The sequence below is a fragment of the Tinamus guttatus genome, unplaced genomic scaffold (assembly GCF_059628265.1).
Source record: "Tinamus guttatus ecotype Peru unplaced genomic scaffold, ASM5962826v1 Tinamus_guttatus_pri_ptg000150l, whole genome shotgun sequence".
Lineage (NCBI taxonomy): Eukaryota > Metazoa > Chordata > Aves > Tinamiformes > Tinamidae > Tinamus > Tinamus guttatus.
Window position 1 is genome coordinate 9562413 of NW_028288684.1, and position 22102 is coordinate 9584514.

At 46.2% G+C, this 22102-nt stretch overlaps 1 protein-coding gene across 1 annotated transcript in view; it reads left to right on the plus strand.

Annotated features, from left to right (window-relative positions):
* The window catches only part of LATS2 (large tumor suppressor kinase 2), a 38238-nt gene that overhangs the window by 6315 nt on the left and 9821 nt on the right, over positions 1-22102 (plus strand). Inside the window, exon 2 of the mRNA XM_010219845.2 lies at positions 20459-20591. Coding sequence (XP_010218147.2) covers positions 20459-20591 — 133 coding nt within the window. The remainder of the gene's footprint in view (positions 1-20458; positions 20592-22102) is intronic.

Below are 22102 nucleotides of genomic sequence, written 5' to 3' on the forward strand. Positions count from 1 at the left end.
CCCAAAGAAGGTTGAACTATGGATCATTTCTTAATAAAAAAGGAAATGGCTTCCTCCCTCAGTTGCTAGAAGTTCTGCATAAGCACGAGCTGCTGTGAATAAAAAAGCCCCTGTGACCCAGAGCAGAGATTGCCATGAATATAGCAGGAAGTTGGTATCACAATAGCATTAGGGTGTGACTGTTCCTTTTGCATTTCTTTTTGTTGTTCTCAGCCTAAATCTCCACTGTCCTTTTCAGCTTGTATCAGACAGGAACCAATGTGATTTTATGCTGAGATGGAAAAACAGCATTTTTTGTATTTTTTTTTTTTTTAAGAAGGAAGCATTTAAGCATCGAGAGAGATTTTTTAGTAGAAGGACTGAATGCAAAGGTTTTTGTTTGCTGCTGTCCTTAGGTTAAAAGTAATTTGAGATGCGTATTTGAAATTCATTGAATCGAACCTGGAAGTGTTTTCTGATAGGCACTACACTAAATAAATGCTGATGTTGGAGGTGATGTTGCTAAAATGCAAACAAATGAAATAAGTCTCTGACTTTCTCGTGTGTCACACAGGCACATATTTAGCAGGTGTGGCTTTTATAAAACCAATCGAATGTACAGAGAACATCTTACAATGGGAATCCTAATTTTTCCTGCACCATTCCCACAGAAAACTTATTTTGTAAAAATTTTGAAGTTAGTTGATTGGAGAAAAAGAAAAAGAAAAAAAAAACAAACAAACTGGGGAATTTTAGTTGAAGCCCACACTGTTGCAGTGAGAACGTGCATAATCTTACATTAGTTTCAACTACAGGAGTGTAACTAGGCATTCAATTATAATATAAGAACATATAACCCGAAATATAATCCGAAATATAACCCAAAGGTGGCCAGCAGAGTCGTGCCGGGGGGTAGGGACGGAGCTCTCCTTGCTCTGAGGGTGAGGGGCTCTGTGCTACAAAAAGCACCTTGAAATGCTGCCTGTCATCAAGCTGACCCCACTGCTCTCCAGCAAGCTGCGGCCTGATGGTGTCTCCTGGGCACGGCGTTCAAGTCCTGCTCAGCTGCTGCTGGTGGGAGGTCTCCTATAGATTGTGTTTTTTTGTGTTTGTTTATTCCTCTCGCCTTCCCAGCAACCTACTGCAACTTACGCTCCAGCCCCTATACTTGTTATTCTTTAGGTACTTGCAAATACACGCATGCATGCTGTATGAGAGAGGTGAGGAGAGAGATGAAGCAGACCTTCAAATTGAATTTTTCTAGTGGTGGTAGCTGCTGTTTTTCTCACGTGTTGGGTATGTCCATTGGTTCCTCTGAACCACCTCTTTTCGAATCCCAAACCTGATAGGCAAGCCCAGGTTTTCTTGTGTTTAGCTTGAAAGAGCTGTGGCTGCTCCGGTGCCTCTGCTGATTACTTATTTGCATGGACAGAGCTCCTTTGGAGTAGATGTTTGGAGGTAAAGCCCCCATTGGAATAAGGCAGTTCATGTTTGTACAGTCCAGGAGGGATCCCCTCAGCCGTTTGTTCAAAGCTGCAGATGTTGGTATTGACTCGAGGCATTTTTTAAGTCTTAGGTCATATGTATGGGATGTGAAAATATATTCCACTTTCTGCTTGTGTTTGTAACCTAATTGTGAATGTAGTTTGGATCTGGTGTTTTTATATTACTTGCAGCTGAGGCTTAGGGTGGGAAAAAATGGTCCTTATTCATTAGTTTTTAGAGAACTTTGCCTCTCTGTGCCCAAACAAAGGCTGAAGTTTCTCTGACATCGTGGTCTTTGGGCTTATCCTGCCACAAGAGCAGCAGGCTCATGTTGTCCAGGTTTGAGAGGGAGCCCAGGTTCTCATCTTCAGAAGGTGCCTTACCAAAAAAACGCCTGGGAAAAGCCAACCAGTGCAGCCAACTGCTGCCGTGTGCCTGCTCTGCGCGTCTGCTGGTCTCGGGGCTGCCGCTGCGGGAGGGTTTCTGACAGCTGCCCCGTCTTCCCTGCTCTGTGTGGCTTCCGCGGAGGTGGTTCTGCCATCTCAGACCCTGGTGGGTCACCCAGCGGTGGCCACGGCGGAGCAAAGCTGTCTCTCCACACTGTGGCACGTGGCAGTGAGGTTTGCCCTATGGATGCGTGTGTGCAGAATTGCCCCGGGATAACTGCAGCGTTTGTGTGGCTCCGAGCTGAAATGCACAGGGTTTGGTGGTGCACTGTGCGTTTCTTCAGGCTAAGCAACCACGATGCTCATGTTTGCGGTTGTGCCCCTCTTCCCTGCGGTGTGAGAGAAACTTTCCCCCATTGGCAATCTGTGTGCTTCTCTTTAGCTGAATTTGAGCAATTAAAAATATTTCCCTGGGGAGGGGAGGGGTGAAGAGAACAGAAGATGATATGAGAATAGTTTTATGGAACCATTTCTAGGTCAGTTACTTGGCTGAAGCCAGGGACACTGTGTACCTGTAACTTTACTGGGCCAAATAGGGACATTGCTTAGGCTGTGGCAGGACTGATAGCCTGTGAAATAGTGATATTCTGTATTGCTTTGCCTTTAATTGCTCTTGGCATGTGTGTGCATATGTAAAACTGACATCTAATGTCTCCCGCCTACACATTTAAAGAAGAATAAACACAGCATAAATGGGAAAATGTTGAGTTTTAAACATAAAATGCTTGGTCATTCAAGCAATTTATAACTGTTTTCTCTATCCCTCATTCCTCTAATATGTGATTTGGACATTAGTCATTTTGGCTGAAGAATACAAAAATGTCAGCACAAGCCCAGGAATCATCCTCGCTGGTGCTCTGCAGCTTTCCTGTCGCTGCTGGTTCCCTTCTGCTGTATCAGAGCTTAAATATCTTAAGGCTCTCCAGTTCTGGACCTTCCTCTGCCCATTGTCCCCTTGCTCTGTTTTCTCTTCTGCCGCCCCGAATGACTAATTCTCTGCTCTCACCACAAACTGCTTCTCTCAGTGGCTTTGAATACCTCAAGTCAAATACATACTTTTTTTTTTTTTAATTGCAAAGTATTGGGAAAAAATTTTAATTCTGTAGACTTTGAACTATTTCTTTAGTAGTGATGTGACATCCCAGAGAATTGTGTGTGTAACAGCATAGCAGGACGTTTCCAGCAGGCCCCGTGTCTTCCATTGGATTCGTGACTCCACAGTCTGCACTTAAACCAGCCACCCGGCCTGCTCGAGCTCTGCTTCCAGCTTTGCCATATACACCCTGTCCTGCCACGTGCCAGCCTAGCAAAAATACATAATCCAATTCAGTTAACCAAACTTGGAAATCTATACAGCGTATCTTAGTTTCCAAATGAAATATAACTGGCTGTCCCAATTAAAAAAAAAAAAGAGTTGTGCCCATGTGACAGCTCCTTGAATCAAGGCAAATCTGCTCTATATGAGGATATTTTTATCCTGCCTCTGAAGTAGGGCTAGATAATTTTCTCCGGGGATGTGAGGCCCACCTTGGTGTAGCTAACCTGTTTTTCTGAGTGTCCAGCTCTGCCTCCTCGCTGTGCTCTGCTGGTTGCCTGTGCAGTGACTGCTCCAGGTGACGATGTGCTGGAGCAGGCGGCATTCCCTTTTGCTGCAGATGCTCCAGGAATTGCCATGCTGGAAACTTTGCTTTTCTGCAAGTGTTTCTGAAGTTTGGCAGTCTTTCCCATATGAAAGATCTTCCTATTATTTTCTCAAATGCAAACACCAAGTGAATTGAGTGTTTTCTCAGAGATGTGAAATGAAGAAACTGTGAGACACAGATGTGCACGGTGTTGCAGTCATGCAGTTGGTGGAGGGAAGATGGGGCAGTGCTCAAAAAGTGAAAATCAAAGTTCTGGAGCTTGAAATCAGCCTTACAAGTAGGCAGAGGTCCTAGTTCTCCATGGTGAGCCAGCTCCCCTACTACAAAAGCAGGACCTCATGGGGGAGTGCCAGTGAATTCAAAAGCGAGCCACAAGAATTTTCATTTGCTTTGTGTGTTTTTCTTTTTCTTTTTTTTTTCTTTTTCCTCTCTGTTTGTTGAGAAGCAAACCTTCAGGGTCTTAGCTGCATAAAAGTAGCCTGGAAAAAGTGTTTCTGAGTACTTCCTTGGTGCTGTAAAACCCTCTGCAACAAATCAGTTCCAGTTTTCCAGGAACATCCACAGGATCCGTAAGCATAGGAAGCCCTGGAGATAGAGAAGCTGCTGTTGCAGACCCCACTCTGCAGTGTCCCAGTGAGGGACCTGCTGTGAAGCCGCTGTCACCTCCGGCACCTGGAATGTGCCTGTTTGGGAGGCAAAAGGGGGTCCCAGGATACCGCAGGCTCCAAGGCAGAGCCGTGGTGCTGGCTGCCGTGTTCCTGGCAAGGTCAGAACATCCTGGTGCTCGTTAGGGCCCTGCTTCCCTGGGCTTGCCCGGGCTGCTGAGCTGCTGCTCTGCCCTGGTCGGAAGGGGCAGACTGCAGCGCAGCCAGGACGGGCGCTCGGGAGGCCCCTTGGGTGAGTCCTGGCTGTGCAGAAACCCCCTTCTCTCTCACCCACCCCTTGGGGCAGCGCCTGTGCCCGGCACCAGGTAAAACCCCGAGTCAGACTCCCGCAGCACCATCAGCTTTCCTTGCACACAAGCTCTCAAGCCACTGGTTTGGGAAAAACCTGGCTGCCAGGGCACAGTTCTAGTGTGTTTGCTACTATCCCATAGGTACTTGGTGGATTCCCAGCCTGGGAAGAAGCTTAGTAGAAGGGCTCTTTCTTTTCTGTTAACTCTGAGAGTGTGGCAGCCAAAGGAGAGGAGCTGGTACTGCCGAGAAGCAGCAGCTGATGCTTGAGGTCTGAGGAGGGTGATGACGGACAAGGATAAGGGCACGTGGGGAGTGCAACAAGGATGGAGGCGCTGCTGAAATGTGCAAATCTGATGTGCGAGCAGAGAATACGACACTTGGTGTCAGGCCACAGAGCTGGCAGCACCGAGTCCAGCCGTTCCAGCCAAGCAGTTGTTTTAACGGAGGGATCGTCAGTGCTGATCTGCCTGGAAAACCAAAGCAGTTTTGAGGGCGAGGGCCCGCGTTGTGCAGCAGCGAGGGCCGGGCAGCGCGGCTGCTCCGGCTCCTCCCGGCGTCCTTTCCCGCGGCGCCGGGAGGAGCAGCCGGAGTCCCGGGTGCTCCACGTGTGCGGGGCCGAGGTGACGGCCACCGCGTCCTGGCGGGCGCAGCAGCCAGGGGACGGCCCCTCTTTTCAGCACCTGGGTTCTGTGCTTGCTGCAGTGGCTGCTCCTGCTCTGGGGAAAACAGTTAACTTTTTTTCCCGTAAAGATAGCTCCGTTATTCCCATCTGCCAGCAGCAATTGCGGCAGGCGTATTTCCAGGTCAGGCTGGAGATGGTAAAACCTTCTGCTCCAAAAATGGGCTGGGAGCACGAACAGCTCTGTATGGGCTGCACGAGCCGAAGGGGCCTGCAGAGAGGCAGGATCCCTTTTTTGGGTGCGCATGCAACAGGCTGGTGCTCATCTGCTAGGGAGGTTGGCCAAGGGTTGACATAATGAGGGCTTTGTTAAATGCTTATGTTAGTCTTCATAATCAAGTGAGTTTGGTTTTTTATCTTTGGTAGTTGTATGAATAAGAATTTACAAGTTAAAGCTTCTTGGGGAAGCTGCAGGTGCTGCCGAGCACAGTGCCTGTTACTGCGAGCGCTGGGAGCATCCGAGTGCGAGAGGGGTTTGCAGGAGCAGTCCGTCCCATTCCGCGAGATTGTGCTCCGCTGAGTACTGAGTAAATAAGCAGTAAATGTGCAAATCTTGGGTCATGTTGCTCTCTGCTTGTTTGGATAGTCCAGCTGTACTTTGGATTTTGTGCTTTGTGGTAGCTGTCTTGTGAATCCCTTCTGGCTCGCTGCCACGTATTCCTTGATTTATGTGAACATGATGTGGGGCTTTTTCACCTTCTTATTTTGCTAGTTCGTATTTTTACTGTGTTCAGTCATATTTTCGAGGGCTCTTTAAAGCTTTTAAAAACTAGTCAGCTTGAATTTTCCCTTTATCTCTACAAAGCCAATGCAAAAGTAGGAAAGAAGCACAGAATGGGGGATTACAGGCAGCATTAAAAGTTCTTCCAGAACATAAAAAAGCAGATTTTACATGAATTAAAAACTCAGCTCCATTTCAGAGTTGCAAAAGCTCTTGTATTCACCAGAGAACTGTTAAAGCTCGTCGTTTTTGGCGTAGCAGCGGTGGGGGAAGCGTGACAAAGCGCAGAGGAATGCGCTGCGCTCCGGGCCGGCGTGCAGGGTACGGACCGGAGCGCATGGAGCCCTCGGGAAGTGCCCGGGGCGAGGAGGCCTTTTCATCTCGGTACCCACTGAGTGTCTGTGTGCTCCTCCCCAGAGCCACCTGCAGCCGCGGCAGCTCCCCGGGGTGCGCTGGGCTGCTCGGAGGAGCCCCCGGTGTGGGTTCCTGCTGGAAACGGGCTCCCCTCTCCGAGCGCCTCTGCGCGGAGCCGCGTGCGTTGGCCATGGAGGATCCCCTGTGTGTGTCCAGCCTGGCCTGGTGCCTGGGGAGGTCCTTAGCCTCAAGTTCTTCCCTGGAATCCCTAGTAAAATTCCTCTTGGTGTCAGTCCGGGCAGCGTTGCACCTCTCATTTGGAGCAGTGAAAGGGACCCGTTGCAGCAGTGCACACATGTGCTCAAGGGGGCTCGAGTTTTGGAGCAGAGTTTGGCGTTAAATGGAAGTCTGTTCAGATCCAGATTACATGGGCATTTAAACACAGCTATAAATGATAATTAATAACCACTTAGGCTAGTCCTGTGTTCTGAAGCGTACCTGATATTTGCCCCCTTTCCTCTCTGAATTACCAAGTTGGTGTCCCCAGAGTTCTCCAAGCACTTGTGGTGACGTTATGAGATGACATGATGGTACCTTTCCTGGCAGAACAGCATCTGTGGGTGGTTTTGTGACCTGCGTCTTAGGAACTGGGAAAAGGCTGATGCTGGTAACTCGTGCTGGAAGCACAGCCTGCACGTGGCAGCCTCACTGTTGGCCCAGGGTGTCACACTGGCCCTGCTCCGTTACAGGCCCCTCCGATGCAGGGTGGCCCTTGCACCCCTCGTGCAGTGAAGATGCGCAGGGCAGCAGCACTGCAAAAAACAAGGTCTCAGGAGCCATGGCCAACCCGACTGAGGCATCTAGGCACGAGGTGGAGGGAGGCTGCAACACAGGATGCCAAAGGACAGCAATGTTCATCATGTCCTCACTGCTCTCCATAGAGCTGGGCTCCTTCTCCCATTCTCTCTGCTCACTCCCTGCTTAACTAATGCTCTTGGAGAGGAGACCTTGAGGTTAAAAGTAAAACCTGGGTCAGTGTTCAGAGCAGGAGTGAGTGAGAGGGCTGCTCAGCTTGTGTGCTTCAGGTTGGGAAGGACGCAGACGCTGAACTTGAAGGTAGATCACCGACAGGGGGTCTGAAAGCTGACCATTAAGATAAAGACGCTATTTAAGATGTGGACTATTGCATTATTGCAAGTTAGGATAATTTAACCGTAGGTTCTTAGCTCTGTCCCTGTGCAGAGAAGAACAAAAAGCTGAGAAGTGGCCATTAAAGTACTTGAAAGTCATTGCAATCATTCAAGTGCTGGGCTGCATACGGAACAACTGCGATGAGATCACTTGGTTTTGTCTGCATGGCACTCCGGTGGGTCCAACGCCTACTGCATGTTCTGGAGTAAAATCCTACTTGTTTCTGTTGCAGACGTAGGAAAAAAAGTGCCTAAACGTAGGTTTTCACGCATACTTCTATGCTTACAGATAGACGTACTTCCCATCTGAAGGTGGTGGCAGATGCTTAAAAAGCGTGAGTTGTAACGTAGGCAGTTTTAGGATCTGATGGATGCCTTGGAGAAAAGGAACAGATGACTTGGGTGCTTGTGCAAGAAGCGAGAGTTGGCCTTGGAAGCGGAGCGTCTCGAGCGGCCTGTTGAAAGTCTGCGGTTCAGACGTGCTCGCGCTGCTGTCAGGAGGCGGGAGCCCAAATTCCTGCACACTCAAAGCCGACACGAGTGCCGTGCTCCGAGCTGGAGGACTCTCCTGAGAGCTCCCCTCGGGGTTCGCTGGCGGAGCGTGAACTCTCCCTGTGAAAATACCCAGAGCAGCTCCGGGTGCCGCGGGTGCTGGCCTTGGTTTGGGGCTCGCTGTGCTTGGAGAGAGCCAGCCTGGAGCTTCTCTGGAACCAGCAGTGCCCTGCCAAGGGGGACCCCTCTGCTGCAGAGCCTGGCACGTGCAGCAGGGTAGGAGCCGCTTGGAGCCCTGTGTCTGCTTGGCTGCCTTGGGGGCACACAAGAACTTGATTGGCTGACCACACACACACATATATGTATTTTTGGCAGCTTGGTAGAACAGGTACCTAGCAATTTCTTTTTTTTTTTTTTTTTTTTTTTTCATTCAGAAACTGAGGCTTTGCTCGGTGCCCAACTGCCCTTCGTTTGTGGAAGGGTGAATCCTGCCTTCCCCCGCTGTGCGCAGCCGGGCGCCTGCTCCGGCCGGCGTGATCCCAGCCACGAGCTGCTCCCGTTTCCTTCTGCTGTGGGAGTACTGGGGAAGAACGTGGCCCAGGGAAGCCTTGCCATAGACATCACTTCTAGGAATATGTCTTCTCAAGGAAGAAAAGTGATTGCTTACCTCTTAGGGGCTTGTTAACATTTTGCACCCTTAAGGATCTCTCTTTTAAAAAAATAAAAATAAATAAGATGTTCCTGGATAGTATTCATAGCAAATGCTCATTTGCAATAAAATAATAACGGAGCATGAAAAACAAGCAGAGTTAGTTTTCTTATCAAGTGGCATGGGTTTAGAACCCTGAAAAATAACCACGTCCCAAGCATTTGAGTGAAGGCTTCAAGCAGCGGGTGAAGAACATCGTTCCCTTGAGCCCCTGCCAGGATTATTGGGAACTGCTAAGCAAAGATGTTAACACTGAATCACTTGTTCAAAGAAGCTGGTTCTTCATCTTCCTGAGCCTTCTAAAGCTTCTTTCCCAACCTTCAGCCATGGAGGGGATCATCTCCTCTGCTCAGCTTTCCCCCTTCTCCTTTGTTTCAGTTTAACATAATCAAGTTCAGACATTGTTAGAATTCAAATACTGTATTTTTCTATGGAATACAGTTGTTATGGAATGAGTCCAATATCTTCCAGAGTCAATGTTGGAGGGTTTTTATTGGCTTGATGCAGTGAGACTTTTTTTTTTTTTTTCTTCCGCCTGTGGTTTGCAATTACTTGTCTAACTTGCTGATTTATAGCCTGTCATGTAAGACTATTTCCCCTTGGCTATATCTTTTTAAGATGATCAGATGTATTTTTGAAAAATGTCCTGTTGTTGCCTTGAAAGACTAGGTGATAACTACACAAATAAGAGAAGAATTAGTTTGTTAAACCTAATACGACACCCATACATGAAACAGTGCAATTAAAAATTTTCTTGAGGCAACGTAGGGGGAAAAAAAAAGAATAATCTTTTGGGCTAAGATATCCTAAACACAGACTGTTCTGATGAGAAGTCTGTGTTGGGATGAAGGTGGGACCGGAGGCTGCCGGGTGGTAGTGCTGGAGTCACGTGTCTCCCTGCTCCGTCATTCCGGGCCGTTCCTGGCGGAATGGTACGAGCGGAGCCCTGAGCCGGATCAAAAATGCGTTCGGGGGTTGGTGGGAGGGAGAGAGCACGGTAAAACCAGCAGAATCAGGGGTGTTGTGGGGGTGTGAAGCTGAAGACGGGACGACCTTCATACTGCTTTTCAGCGGCTGGTTTTGCTGATGGCTAAATGGCAGCTGTGTTAGATGCTGGTGTTAAGGGGATGGCATCCAGGAGGAACCTGGAAGAGGATTTCTGTTCTTGCAGCAACCTAAAACACACATCACAGCTCCAGCATGGGGAGTGGAGCAAGAGAGGTGTCCTGTGTGCCTGGAATGCAAAGTGGGTCCCTTTATCTGTAGTGAGTAGACACAGCTTTGAGGTTACTGAAGAAAGATGCTGCTAAGAAAATACAAGGTAAAAGAGGGCTACATGAGAGGATATTGTGGAAACTTGTAAAAGATATTTCTGAAAAGAATTAGCAATAAGAGCTGAGCCGGATGGTTGTGTCCCTTTCAGTTGCTGTGTTCAATATTGTCTAACATTTTCACCATGCCCTCTGTGTTTAACTGGACTTGGGTGTCTGCCCACAGGGTTGCACTAGGACATCAGTTAAATCGTTTGTTACCAACAGGCTTTCATTATTATTATTATTTCCACTTTTCTAAATGGCCAGAGACAAGGAGCAGTGGCGCGAGGCGCCGGCAGCCCCGGGGCGGCGAGGGGCTTTTCCCGGCGGCGGCCGCGGAGCCCGGGGAGATGCAGCTGCTCTCCGGGGGGACTGTTTGCCTCTCCGTGGAATCCTGTCCCGGTCAGCTATGTGCTAAGAATGTGAATAATTTTGCTGCGGCTGCTTTACATGTAAAAAGCCTGACCTTAAGATATTTTATCCAGCTGGGTGATTTTTTTCTTTTTTTCTTTCTTTCTCTTTTTTTTGCCTCTAGCGCTGCTGGAGTTGGGAGTTTTGTCTTGTGATTGTAGAAAGCTGCACTAACTTGCAGTCATACAGAACAGTTGGTACAAAGGGGCATTTTTGTCTCCTAAAAACCCTTACGTAGTCATCTGTGGTGATTAGGAATTCTTACTTTTGTACCTGTAGTTACATGTGAGTGTTTGATAGAGGTGATGAGACTGCAGGAGAATGTCCGATGAGATCCCTAGTATTACAAAGGTACTTCTAAAGGATTAAAATTCGAATGACGCTCATTATTTCTGAAGAATAATGCAAAAAGAGAAAGAATTATAATTAGTAAATGAAATCCCCAAATATCAAGGTGGCTCAAGCTATAATATTGCATATAAAAAACTAGTATACATTTTCCTGCTCTTGGAGTAAGAAATGTCGAGCTGCCTTGCCTAGCACACCAGTGTTTTGTTGTGTGTGCACGTGTGTGTACTGAAAAATCTTAGGATTCTCAAGATAAAACCCAGATGTTTCTCGAGTCACGTGAGACACAAGGCTCGCAGAGGAGTAGTCCACGTTTGTCTTGCAGTGTATTTCCTGTTCGTTTTTTTTTTTTTTCATTCTTGTTTTTCTCTTTCTGAACGTGCATGCATCCTTGTTTTATGTCGGTTAGGGTCCTATTGTGGTATAAATCCTCCAAGAAGAAAATGATTCCGTTTTAATGGATTCCAAGCAGGTATCCTGGAGGTTTTATAGCTCTAATAAAGTATTCCCAAAGGCAAAATTAAGGGGAACAGAATGCTGCTAAGCTTCTAATACCCCTGTCAGGAATACCCTTTAATATGTTTATTAACTTTGTTTGAAAACTTGTATTCAAACGCCAAAATGAGTTGGTGACTTGCACTTATTAGCTGTCTTCAAAAATAAGAGCTTTCTTTTTTTTCTGGAAAAGAGGTTTTAAAACTACCCTTAAAAGTTTTAGTGTTTTAATACTGAATAAAGCTCTATAAAACCACAAGAAGTATCTTTCCATGTTAAAATCTTATGAAATAGAAAGAAAACTTGGCATGCATTAAGACAACAGCACTCGATAAATCTGATCGAGGCACTTTTTACAAGAATAGCTGCAAAATTCAACTTGTAGAGCTTTGGAGAACTGTGATAAACAAGAGTGTTAAGCTAATGCATCTCAAATCTGCAGCAGCAGCACGTGGCTTTCTGGGGAAGAGCGGCGTTCGGCGGCACAAAAACCTCTCCCTCTTCTGCAGTCCCTTTCTGTGCTCTGAGGCTCTATTCCTGGACAACAAACCTCGTCGCTGATCTCGCTGAATCTGGTGAATCTGGATAACAAGTCCCTCGTAGCCAGCTCGGATAAGAAATCATTCCCAAGCTCTGAGAGTTTCTAAAAATCCTCTTTTTTACATAACTAAGTATGAGTGCCCCTCAGTCTGTGGCGGCTGAGAAGTGCTGCTCCTGTAGAGAGGTAGCTCCAGCCCCGGGCAGGTTAACAAGTTAATAGTCACTTGCTGCTAATGAAGAGGAATCAGCTCATCACGAAACCTTCTCTGAACTGCTGCTCCAGGCAGATTGATTAGTTTGTCCTGAGAGCACAAGAAACTTTTCCTTTAGTAAAAGAATAAAAATCTGGACAAGGAGAACAGGGATGGATGGCTGCTCTCGCACCAGGTGCCTCTGCTTGCAGGGGTAAAATACTAAGACCTCAAAACTTCTCATTTTTGTGCAAAATAAACAAAACTGGCTCCAAGGGATTGCTGGTAATTTATGAGAATTTAGAGCCCATTTTAACGCAGCACTTGGCCTTTGCACAGCAGGAGGGCAGAGGTGGAGCAGGGAGGAGCTGGTCTGGCCGGGGGAACCTGTGGGCTCTGGAGGTGGGATGAAACGCAGGGCGCCTCTCCCCGTTCCCGTGGTTCCAGTGCACTCAAGTGATGAATAAGTGATAGAAAAATGCTTCATTTTGGTGTCATTTCATAGAATCACAGAATGCTTAAGGTTGGAAGGGACCCTAGAGATCATCTAGTCCAACCCCCCTGCATACGCAGGGACACCTAGAGCACGTGGCACAGGACTGCGTCCAAGCGGGTTTTGAGGATCTCCAGAGAAGGAGACTCCACAACCTCTCTGGGCAGCCTGTTCCAGTGCTAAGGTCTCCAAGCTGAGGTGTTCCTTCAAACTGAGTTTCTGGATTTATTACCACTTTCCAATCATGCATCCCCCATTTCAGAATCATACCACCCGAAAAGAAAGATTTTTTCAGTTCAGGGGCTGCCAAGCTTTGGAAGATTCTGGCTCCTCGTGTGTCTTCCTTCTGGTTACAAAGGCTGTAAAACCTGGGTTTTGTCTGCTGGTGGCTTTTGGTAGGGCCTAGCAGCCATCTCTCAGGGGAGGTGCTGCATTCAAGGCCTGAGTAACTTGGATAAAAGCACAGGGACTTGGTACTGAGCCATCTGCTGTCTTGGGCTTCTCGGCCCTGTACCAAGGCTTTAATTTGGGGTGCTGGATTTGGTCTTTGTATCACAGCTGTAAGCCTCCGAGTTGGTCATATGCTGGACTTAGCACGAAAAGGAGATGGTTTGTTTGGGAATGCTCAAAGCTACTCAGATAGCTTTAAAGGGTTTTCACTAAACCCTGCAGGGCAGATGCTGATGTTCTTGGTTTGCAATGGCTCACTTGCTTATGACACACAGAATCACAGGAGGGTTGAGGTTGGAAGGGACTTCTAGAGATCATCCAATCCAACCCCCTGCTCCAGCAGGGACACCTAGAGCACGTGGCATGGGGTGGCATCCAGAGAAGGAGACTCCACAACCTCTCTGGGCAGTCTGTTCCAGTGCTCTGTCACCCTCACAGGAAAGTTGTTCTTCCTCATAATTGCTCTGTGTTTCCTATTATTCAGAGTTCACGTTCTGATATATGCCTTTCATTTCATCTATATATGTATATGTATATATACATGACTGAGGACAGGTGTGGCAGAGTAGGGGTTGTCTTAAGGCTGCCAGGCAAGAGGGACAGGAGGAGGCTGGAGCTGAGGAGGCAGCAGCAGCTCCCGGCCGTTCTCAGGGGATGGGAGGTTTCCTGTCCCCCCAGTGAAATGGGGGCACTTTGCAGAAGTCAAATAGCACCTTAGGAAATAGCTCTTGCACATGTGTGTGTGTAAACACTGACACAAAGTCAGCAAAGCTCCTCCATGCAGCTCTGCAATGTAGACCTGCTAAGGCACCAGTTTATAAATGCTGTTTGGTTAATACAGTTTGGCCTGAGTATAAAGTTTCAGAATTAGCACTTAATAATTTTGCTGGTTTGAGTTCCCCCTACTTGGTGCTGAGGACAGATTAGGAGAGATTTGTAGGACTTTCTGTCTGCCGATGCACTCCCTGGTCATGGGTCACTTGGTCAGGCTGAGCTCTGAATAGCTGGAATAGCTCTGCCACGAGCCGGCCCGCAGCACCGGGAGGAGTCACGGCTGCACGAACCACTGCTTGCGCTGCTTTAAATGAGAAATCTCTGTTAGAACAGGATCCTTCCCTTGTGTGAGGCTCCCGGCAGTGCTGAGGGCTTTGGGTGCCATCACAGGAGAAAGGATTTTTTTGCAGATAAAAAATGAGGTACGTGGAGCAGTAGGGATGTATAAATACACACCTCCCCCTTCCCTTATTTTATCCTTAATGCAAACCTGACCTATGAACCTGGTATACAGATAGTCCCATAGCAGTGCATGTGCCTGACGTGCAAGCTCCCTTGCAGACTCCATACAGCTTCCTCCAGATGTGTGGTCTGGAGCAAAGTTTCTAGAAAGGCCATTTTCCATCTTTGGGGAGATGATCAAGCAGCCTGTGAAAGCTCAGCTGGAACCAGGAGAACACATTGCTTCAAAGGGCTTGCAAGCCTACCAGAAATTGGATTAATTTCAACAAAATCACATATACCCCACGCATACTATATACACATACATGCGTGTGTCTGCGTACACACGTGCACCGTGACATTAACAAGAGATGCCCGATTAAATCTGCTCACTGAATTTGAAAATTGCCGTTGCAGCACACGTGGCTTTTTTTCTTTAAACACACTGCATCTCTTGAATAGTTGAGCAGAGCTTCTCGGCGTGTTTACATAGGCGCTCTTTGTCTGGAGATGCCTCGCTGTAAACACTGCCTGCGTTTTACAAGCATTTGTTTGGAAATATGTTGAGCAGCCATGCTTGGTTTATTTCCAAATGTCTTAGCTTTGGGACCTTGGATTGGCTCAGAGCCCACATTTCTTATCTCTCCTTTTCATGCAAAGAGCCATATTTGAACAACTTGGAGCAGGCCAGAACTGGAGGGTAAAATGGTCCTGTCTCGAGAACTGTTTTGGGCAAATGCAGCACATGCTACAAGGAGCTGTGGTGGGGGAACATGCTGGAGGAGTTCAGTTAAAAGAACAGAGATAAATACTGCTGCTTGGCACAAATTACCTTGCATTAAGGTATTTTAATATAATTGGTATCTTTTGAGATGCCTGTTAGCTATGCTGTTTTTTTCAGTTGTTACTTTCAGCTGTTGCTTTTTATGTCTTGTCTTTCTGAGCGTGGTGAAGCTGTTATGGTTGTTTTGTATAGATGCAAGTGCACCCTGTGCCTAAATTGGTAGATTAGAGTCTTTTCCTCAAGGAAAAACTTAAAATTGCTGTGAAAAGCCATGAACTAGAGGTAAGGCAGTTGAGGGGGGGGGAGTGACAAAATGTCATGATGGCTTTTTTATTTTTATTTTTATTCTTTTGTGATAGTTCTGAGAAGACTTAGTACTAGCTCTGTGGCTAGTAAAATGCAAGAAGTAATGTGATAAATGTAGCTTGTATGTTTGTTTTTTAATCTTCTAGAACTGTTTTAAATCTGAAAAGATATTAGAAACCTTCTGACTATCTCTAATCTTGATCATCAAAAAATGCTTCTCAATCTCTAATTACATTAGTTTTATTTTACCTCATTCCTCCCATAGCCATGGTAAATGTGCATATCATGTGGCTTGGAGGATTAAAGTAATTGTCTTGCAGAATTGGCTTTGTGGTTGTAATGATACCAGGGTTTCTGTCCTGGGACCCAGCTGCTTTAACCCTCCAGTGCCTCTCTTGTTCTTTCAAGCTAGAAGCTTAATTATCTTGTATTTAACCATTTATTATCATAGTGCCATAAGCAACACAAGCAGAGGGCCCTGTTGTATCAGGATCTGAGCAAGCACAAGCGGTAAATGAGCCACTCACACCATTTAGGTGCCTCCTGCAGTGTCTGAATCAAGACTAAGAGCTTGTGGTGCCCACAGAATGAGCCATGGGGAGCAGCTAGGTCCTATTAGCTTCTTTTTAATGTTTTTCTCATAGGACGTTTCCTGGAGCCTTGTTTTCTAAATCCTCCCCTTGTCTTTTGGGCTTGCTCCCTTTATTAGCTCTTCGAATGTCCCGTAAAACAAATTATTTTAAAAGTTTCTGGTTGGAGTTGCTCCTTACCTTGCCTGCCCTGTTCCTATTTTACTCTTTGGTTATTTTTTAACATATTGATGTGATGTAATTTAATGAGTCTTCCATAGATTGGTTTTAATTGTGAGATTAGCTATAAATTCTGTTTTATTGCCTATCCATATTCTTCTCTCTTCCCTGACTCGTTATGCAGTAGGTTGTCCCCTCGTACTGTTTCCACTAATATTTCTGGTAGAAGAACAGGCTTTCTGTCAACATGAAGGAGTGCACAGCAGTGCAGCCCAGGACTGGAGTATCCTACTAAAAGAAGAGTGGTGACCTTAAGGACTGCAATAGTAGTAAAACTGATACTAAACGATGGTTTTCCAGTGGTTCCTTGATGGGTTACAGGCTTATGAATGTCCTAAATGATCCAGTGATGAGCGAATAGGTGTCTTGTAGCTCTGGCAGAGGCCTGCTTTTTTCCTGCTTTCCTGATGCACTAAACCAGAAGATGGTTAAATCAGCTCCTTATTTACAAGCCTAAATATTTTAATTAGGATCAGAAGCAGGCATGGGAATTTGTGGGCAATATGCAGCCCCTGATGTTAGCAGCCCCAAATCAGGCAAAACAGAGCCAGAGTGCGGGACCGGATGAAGCCTCCAATTAGGGAATCATTACACATAGGGAATGCTAACAAACTAAGGATCTCTGTTCTGTGGGGCTGCAGTAATCCCAACAGAGCTTATCGTACACATCGTTTCCTGAATTTCCTGGGGTTTGCATGTTAAAAATCATGAATGAAAATTCCTGCAAGGGTGGGCTATCTCGGGAAGGTTAGTAATCAATTCTGGGTCGTCTCTTCTGGCACAAACTCTGGTTTTCTCCCTTCCGCGGGGAGCTTGTATCTGTTTCCTGCATCTGTCGCCCATCCCTCTTTGTGAATGGAAAGCAAGTAATTAATTTTTGTTGTTGTTAGCGATTAATTAGCCTTGCCAAACTTTGGAGGACCTATTGTCTCCTTCAGACACAATGTTCTTGGGAAAAAGTCTCACTTATTGTAACCTGTTGTGCAATCTTCACTGGGATGATGAATACATCTTGGCAACGAGGCGCTTTCTGAATGAAAAATGTTGCTGGACAACCCTGGAGTGCAGCAGGAACGCCGGTCTCTGCCAGTGCTCGTGGAGGGCGGCCAGGCGGGAGGGTGAAGCGGGGAGAGCCTTCCCGCTGCCGGCACAGCACCGAGCGAGCCGGGTCTGCTCCACATACCTCCACGTATCTGCTTATCATCAAACAAGGGTTTCTCCTGTTTGGCATCTGAGCCCAAAGGTGGCTTTCCTTCTAGAAAAGTCTTACTCTCTTGGAAAGCTTCCTTCTACCAGCGCAAGGCTGCGGAAATAACTGGGAGCATGTTGCCCACGCAGATCTCAGGGAAAAGCCTCTCTCCCCGTTTCCCTCTGTCACCCACAGACCTGGAGTCCTGCAGAGCTGCCTCTGTCCCCACATAGTTTTATTTTCTGGTCTCATTTATGGACATTTTTCCCGCCTCGTTCCTAAAACGTGCTGATCTTGGAGCTGCATACAAGCACAACAGCTCCATGCCCAGCGTAGCTGAGCGCGTTTGTCTTGGGGCAGTGTCTGCCCCATTGCTTCCACAGCCCCGCTGGGGTCTAGCAGATCCGTCCGTGACCGAGTCGGGTGGACGTCCCTCCTCGAGCCCGCGCTGCTGCCCCTCGCACAGGCTCCTCAGCGTGTGGGAGGTGACGGCCGCCGCAGCCCCTCCTCTGGCACCGAGCGTGCCCAGCGTAGGCCTCAGCCATGGGTCTCCTTGTCGCTGGCAGAAGAACCAGCGTTGTCCTCTTCACTGCGACCACAGAGTGGAGAGAGCTGTGGAGGGGGAAGATGGGGAAACAAGATGGAGAAGGACAAGGGCTCTCTGCTTGTGCGTCACCCACCTCTGGGAGAAGGGAAGTCTCTTCACCTGTGTCTTGCTGCCTGCTCTCCATTCGCTGGGTGATCGTGGCAGGCTCCTGTGAACCCTCAGCCAAAAGAGGGGCCATTTGTGTCTCCTAAGAGCCCAAGGCAAAAGTTTTGGGAGCCGTGTCCAGGGGAATTGCAAGGGATCTCTGAACCACAGATAGGTTGCTTAGTTTTTTCCAAGAATAATATAAGTGCTAAGAAAACAGGCTGTGTAACGGGGAAAGCTTCTGAAGCGTGGGAGCTGACCTCATGGAAGGTGAGCGCCTGGGATTTTATTTTCCTCTGTTTTTCTGACAGAGACGAGGGCAAGAAATGACAGTGATAGTGTCAGTACTGGCGGAAAGGGTTGTTTTTAGAGATTGTATCTCTGCACAGGTGATACAAACCAAACTTATTTCAGCCCCTTTAAGTCCCCAGAGAGCCAATGCAGCTGAGAAACCAAGAAGTGGATTGTGAGAGCTGTTTTCTTAGGAATCACTACGGTAGTTGCTTACCAAGCATATGTTCTCCTGTGATCCCACTGAAGACAAAACCAAAAAGAAAAGCCCATAATGTCCAAGCCACCTCAGAGACCTTTCAACCTTGCATATGGAGAGTATTTGATTTAGGAGACGTTAAGCCTTGTGATCTGAGGCTAGATTCCAGTTGGTTTAGTGGGCAGAGTGTGTTAGCAGCCCAGAGCCTTTGGATGATGAAAATGCTGAACGCTATGATGCGGATTTGCTAATACTTTAGAAATGCATTCAGAAGACATAAAAAAGAAAGGGAAAAACATTGTGGGAAATTCTTTCCTTCATGCCTAATAGTTTTTCGTTGATTTAAAATTGTCCTTACTGATGTGTTGGTGCCAGTGAAATATTTCAACTATAGGAAATGTGAAACCAACTCCTGTCTTTCTATGAATTATGAGTCATAAATTGTATGAAAAATATTCAAGCTTGCTATAGTTATTCCCCAAGCAGAACCTCTGAGTAATGGAGAAAATGCTGCCATTTTTGGGGGGAGTAGGAGGAGACTGATCTAAGCAAAGTAAAAATGCCAAGTGCCAGCATGTGGCTTTGTGCAGAGTATGAATTAGTGTCATCTACGATGATCCTCTCTTGCCAAGAAAAAAGTAAACCAGAAAGTTGAATGTACTTGCAGTTCAACTGAGCAAACTTACTCTTCGCCACAAATGATGTGGAAAAGGAGCGTTCATGTTGGGACTGCATAAGTGCTTGTGCCAGGGTGCAGAACTGCTGAGTGCTTGTGCCAACCCCGCCGTCACACCCCCAGCCTAGAAGGTGCAAACTGGGTATCTGAGGGGCATCTGATGCAGCCCTCAGTGGACGAGTTGTGATGACGGAATTCCCCTGAGATTGGCAATAAAGTGACCAGTTTTGCAGAGATCTGCAAGTGAGTCCTTGGTGGTGACGTTCATTTCATCCAGCTCTGCTTCTCTAAGAGATAGGAATTAAGTTCAAATGACTCCTCTCTAATGTTCTTCTGTTGTCACCAAAGCATCAGTTCAATGTTTCATATACCTGTTTTATGAATTGCCTCTGGAAGTGATTGTGGAAGGGCTCTCAACAACTAGTTTATACTAGATATCTAACCTTCTGATGGCCAAAGTTCAGTGCATTAAACTGTGAATTAAACATTTTAGCTCTGTATTTTGGGTTCTCCATATCTTCAGAAAGAAAACATGCAGCCTTGTGAGCTTTTGCAAATTGTATTTTTCATCCTATGGTTAGAGTAATTGATGAAAGGTATTTGATGTATCTGGGCCTTAAGTAAGTATATAAGACAAAGCCCAGGAGGGTGTGACTTCCTGACTGTGGAGCAGGGGATTCTATCAGTGGACATGATAGAGAAGTTTAACTAGACTTCATTTTTGCCATGGTTTTAGTTCTTCAGTTGTGTTTGGTGCTCGTATTCATGTTTTAGTGATGGATGTGTGCCCAACAAAATACAGCCAAAAAGAACAGTAGTGTAAATAATAGTGTAAAATCCTGGATAATACACTAGTCGCTTTCCAAACAGATAGGGATTGATGTCCCAACCCCACCGAAAATAGCAGTTTTCATCTCTGGGCTCTTGTAGAGCCAGGACTTGCTCCGTAGGAATCAGTCTGTGCCTCATTATCTTCTTGTGGCATCTGTGAAAGCTTAAAATTTTTACTGAATAGCAATATTCAGGTGCGACTAAGAGACATGTTGCTTGAATACCAAAAGCTAAATATTTCTTTCTTTCTTAAATCCAATTATATTGCCTTTTCCAAATCTGATTCAAAGTTTATTCTAAGGATTCTTAAAGTACAGGTTTCAATTTGATGTTTCTTTAATTGCCAGAGTTTGTGTGGGTTGTGTGTTTTGTTGTTTTTTTCCTTTTAATTTTTGTGTTGTGTAAGTCATACAAATGTTTTCAAAACATGAGCCCAATTGACTTTAGGCAGCTGTGATCTGCTGAAAATTGAAAAAATGTTTCCATAAATGTAAGAAAGCTTCTTTCCTCTACACTTATGCAACAGTTGGGTTTTATCTTGCTATTAATCCACTTTTATTGGCTCTCTTTAGGAGATGGCTGTCCGAGCACTGAAGCAGACAGGTAGCAGAAGTATTGAGGCAGCTCTGGAGTATATCAGTAAAATGGGCTACTTGGATCCTAGAAATGAGCAGATAGTGCGTGTGATTAAGCAGACCTCACCAGGTAAGCACAAACTTTCTTCTATGTTGTATTCTTTCTTCTTGTAAAAAAATCTCAAGAATATGGTCATGAATTGAGTTTACTGAGTGCAAGTGATTTCCACACAGCAAATTTCTTATCTTGGTCACCTCAGCAGCATCTTCCTTCTTAGGTCCTGATCAAGCTGAAGATCTGTTTTGGAAAACATTGAATTTGGGAAAGTTGACAGAGAGGCACGTCGATAAATGAATAAAGCTGGGGAAGAAAGTGCCCACTCGATTTACTAATAAAAATCCCTGGAAAGGATTTTCTTCAGTACAGCCACATTTTTTTTTTTTTTTTGTCATGGAAAGACCCAGGGGCAGCCACATACCAAGAAGGGGGAAAAGGAAAAGGACTTAATTTTCGAAGCAGTCATTCCCTAGAATGGAACTACAAAGGTGGTGGCAAATGGTGCCTGGTGGTTTGTAGGGAGCAGCTCCACTGCCCTTTCCACCAGTCATGGGCTTTCTGGTTTATTATTTGAGGAAATTCTGGAAAAGCCTGAGGAGAGGATTTTCCTTGAGTTTTATCCTGCATAATGGCACCTGACAGAGGCCATTAAGCCGAAGCTCTTCAAGCTGAAGAGCTTCTGGGATGCTTAGTATGCAGACCCTGCATGTCATGTCATTGATGTTTGACTGTCTGAGATATGACAAAAACATACTGATGGGTTTTAACTTAGATTGCTTGTGCCAGGACAGCGTAGGTCTCCTGCAGGTGATTAGGAGCCTTGCAAGGCTCCCTGGAAACTTCTTCATATGCAGTTTAAAAACTTTTGCTTTTGAATTCTCTAGGCTGGTATATGAAAACTCGCAGGAATGTTAGTGTACAGGCAAGACGCAGAGAAAACTTAGCAGATATTACTGTGAGACAGAGAATATAAAATAGAGAATGTAAAAATAGTTTATCCTGTGACTACAGTTGGTGAAATACATGCTGCTATAAAACCCTTCACAGGCTAGAGATACAGTCACAATATTTGTTGTGTTGGATAGAAATGTGTGAACAAAAAAATCATTTGCAACTAGCACATCTGGTATCTTTGCAAATCCAAAATATTTCTCAGTCAGACCAGAACAGACTGAGTGGTATACAAATCTAGGAGATGGAGGTCATGCTTCTCTCGGTATCATCAAAATTAGTTGCACAGCTGTAATATGTCACCCAGAGGAGGACAGTTATTGCTGTTCCTTTCATTCGTGACTTCTGGTAGGGGAAAACAAACCCGGAATGAATCCTGCTGACAGAGATGCTGCATGGATCATATAAGGGGCTGCCTTCCATTTCCAGGCCCGAGTAACAGCGTTTTAGGGTGCCTTGGATTGACACCACCTCATCAGCGCCTCTCACCATGCCTGGCCCATCAGGCCAGTTCTGTTACAGTCCGAACCGTGGTGAGCTGGGCCTTGTGTCGTCACAAGCAAAAGAGCTGCAGATTGCAGCCTTCACTTCACAGAGCAGTGATTTGGTGACCTCTCAAGATCCAGTGATGA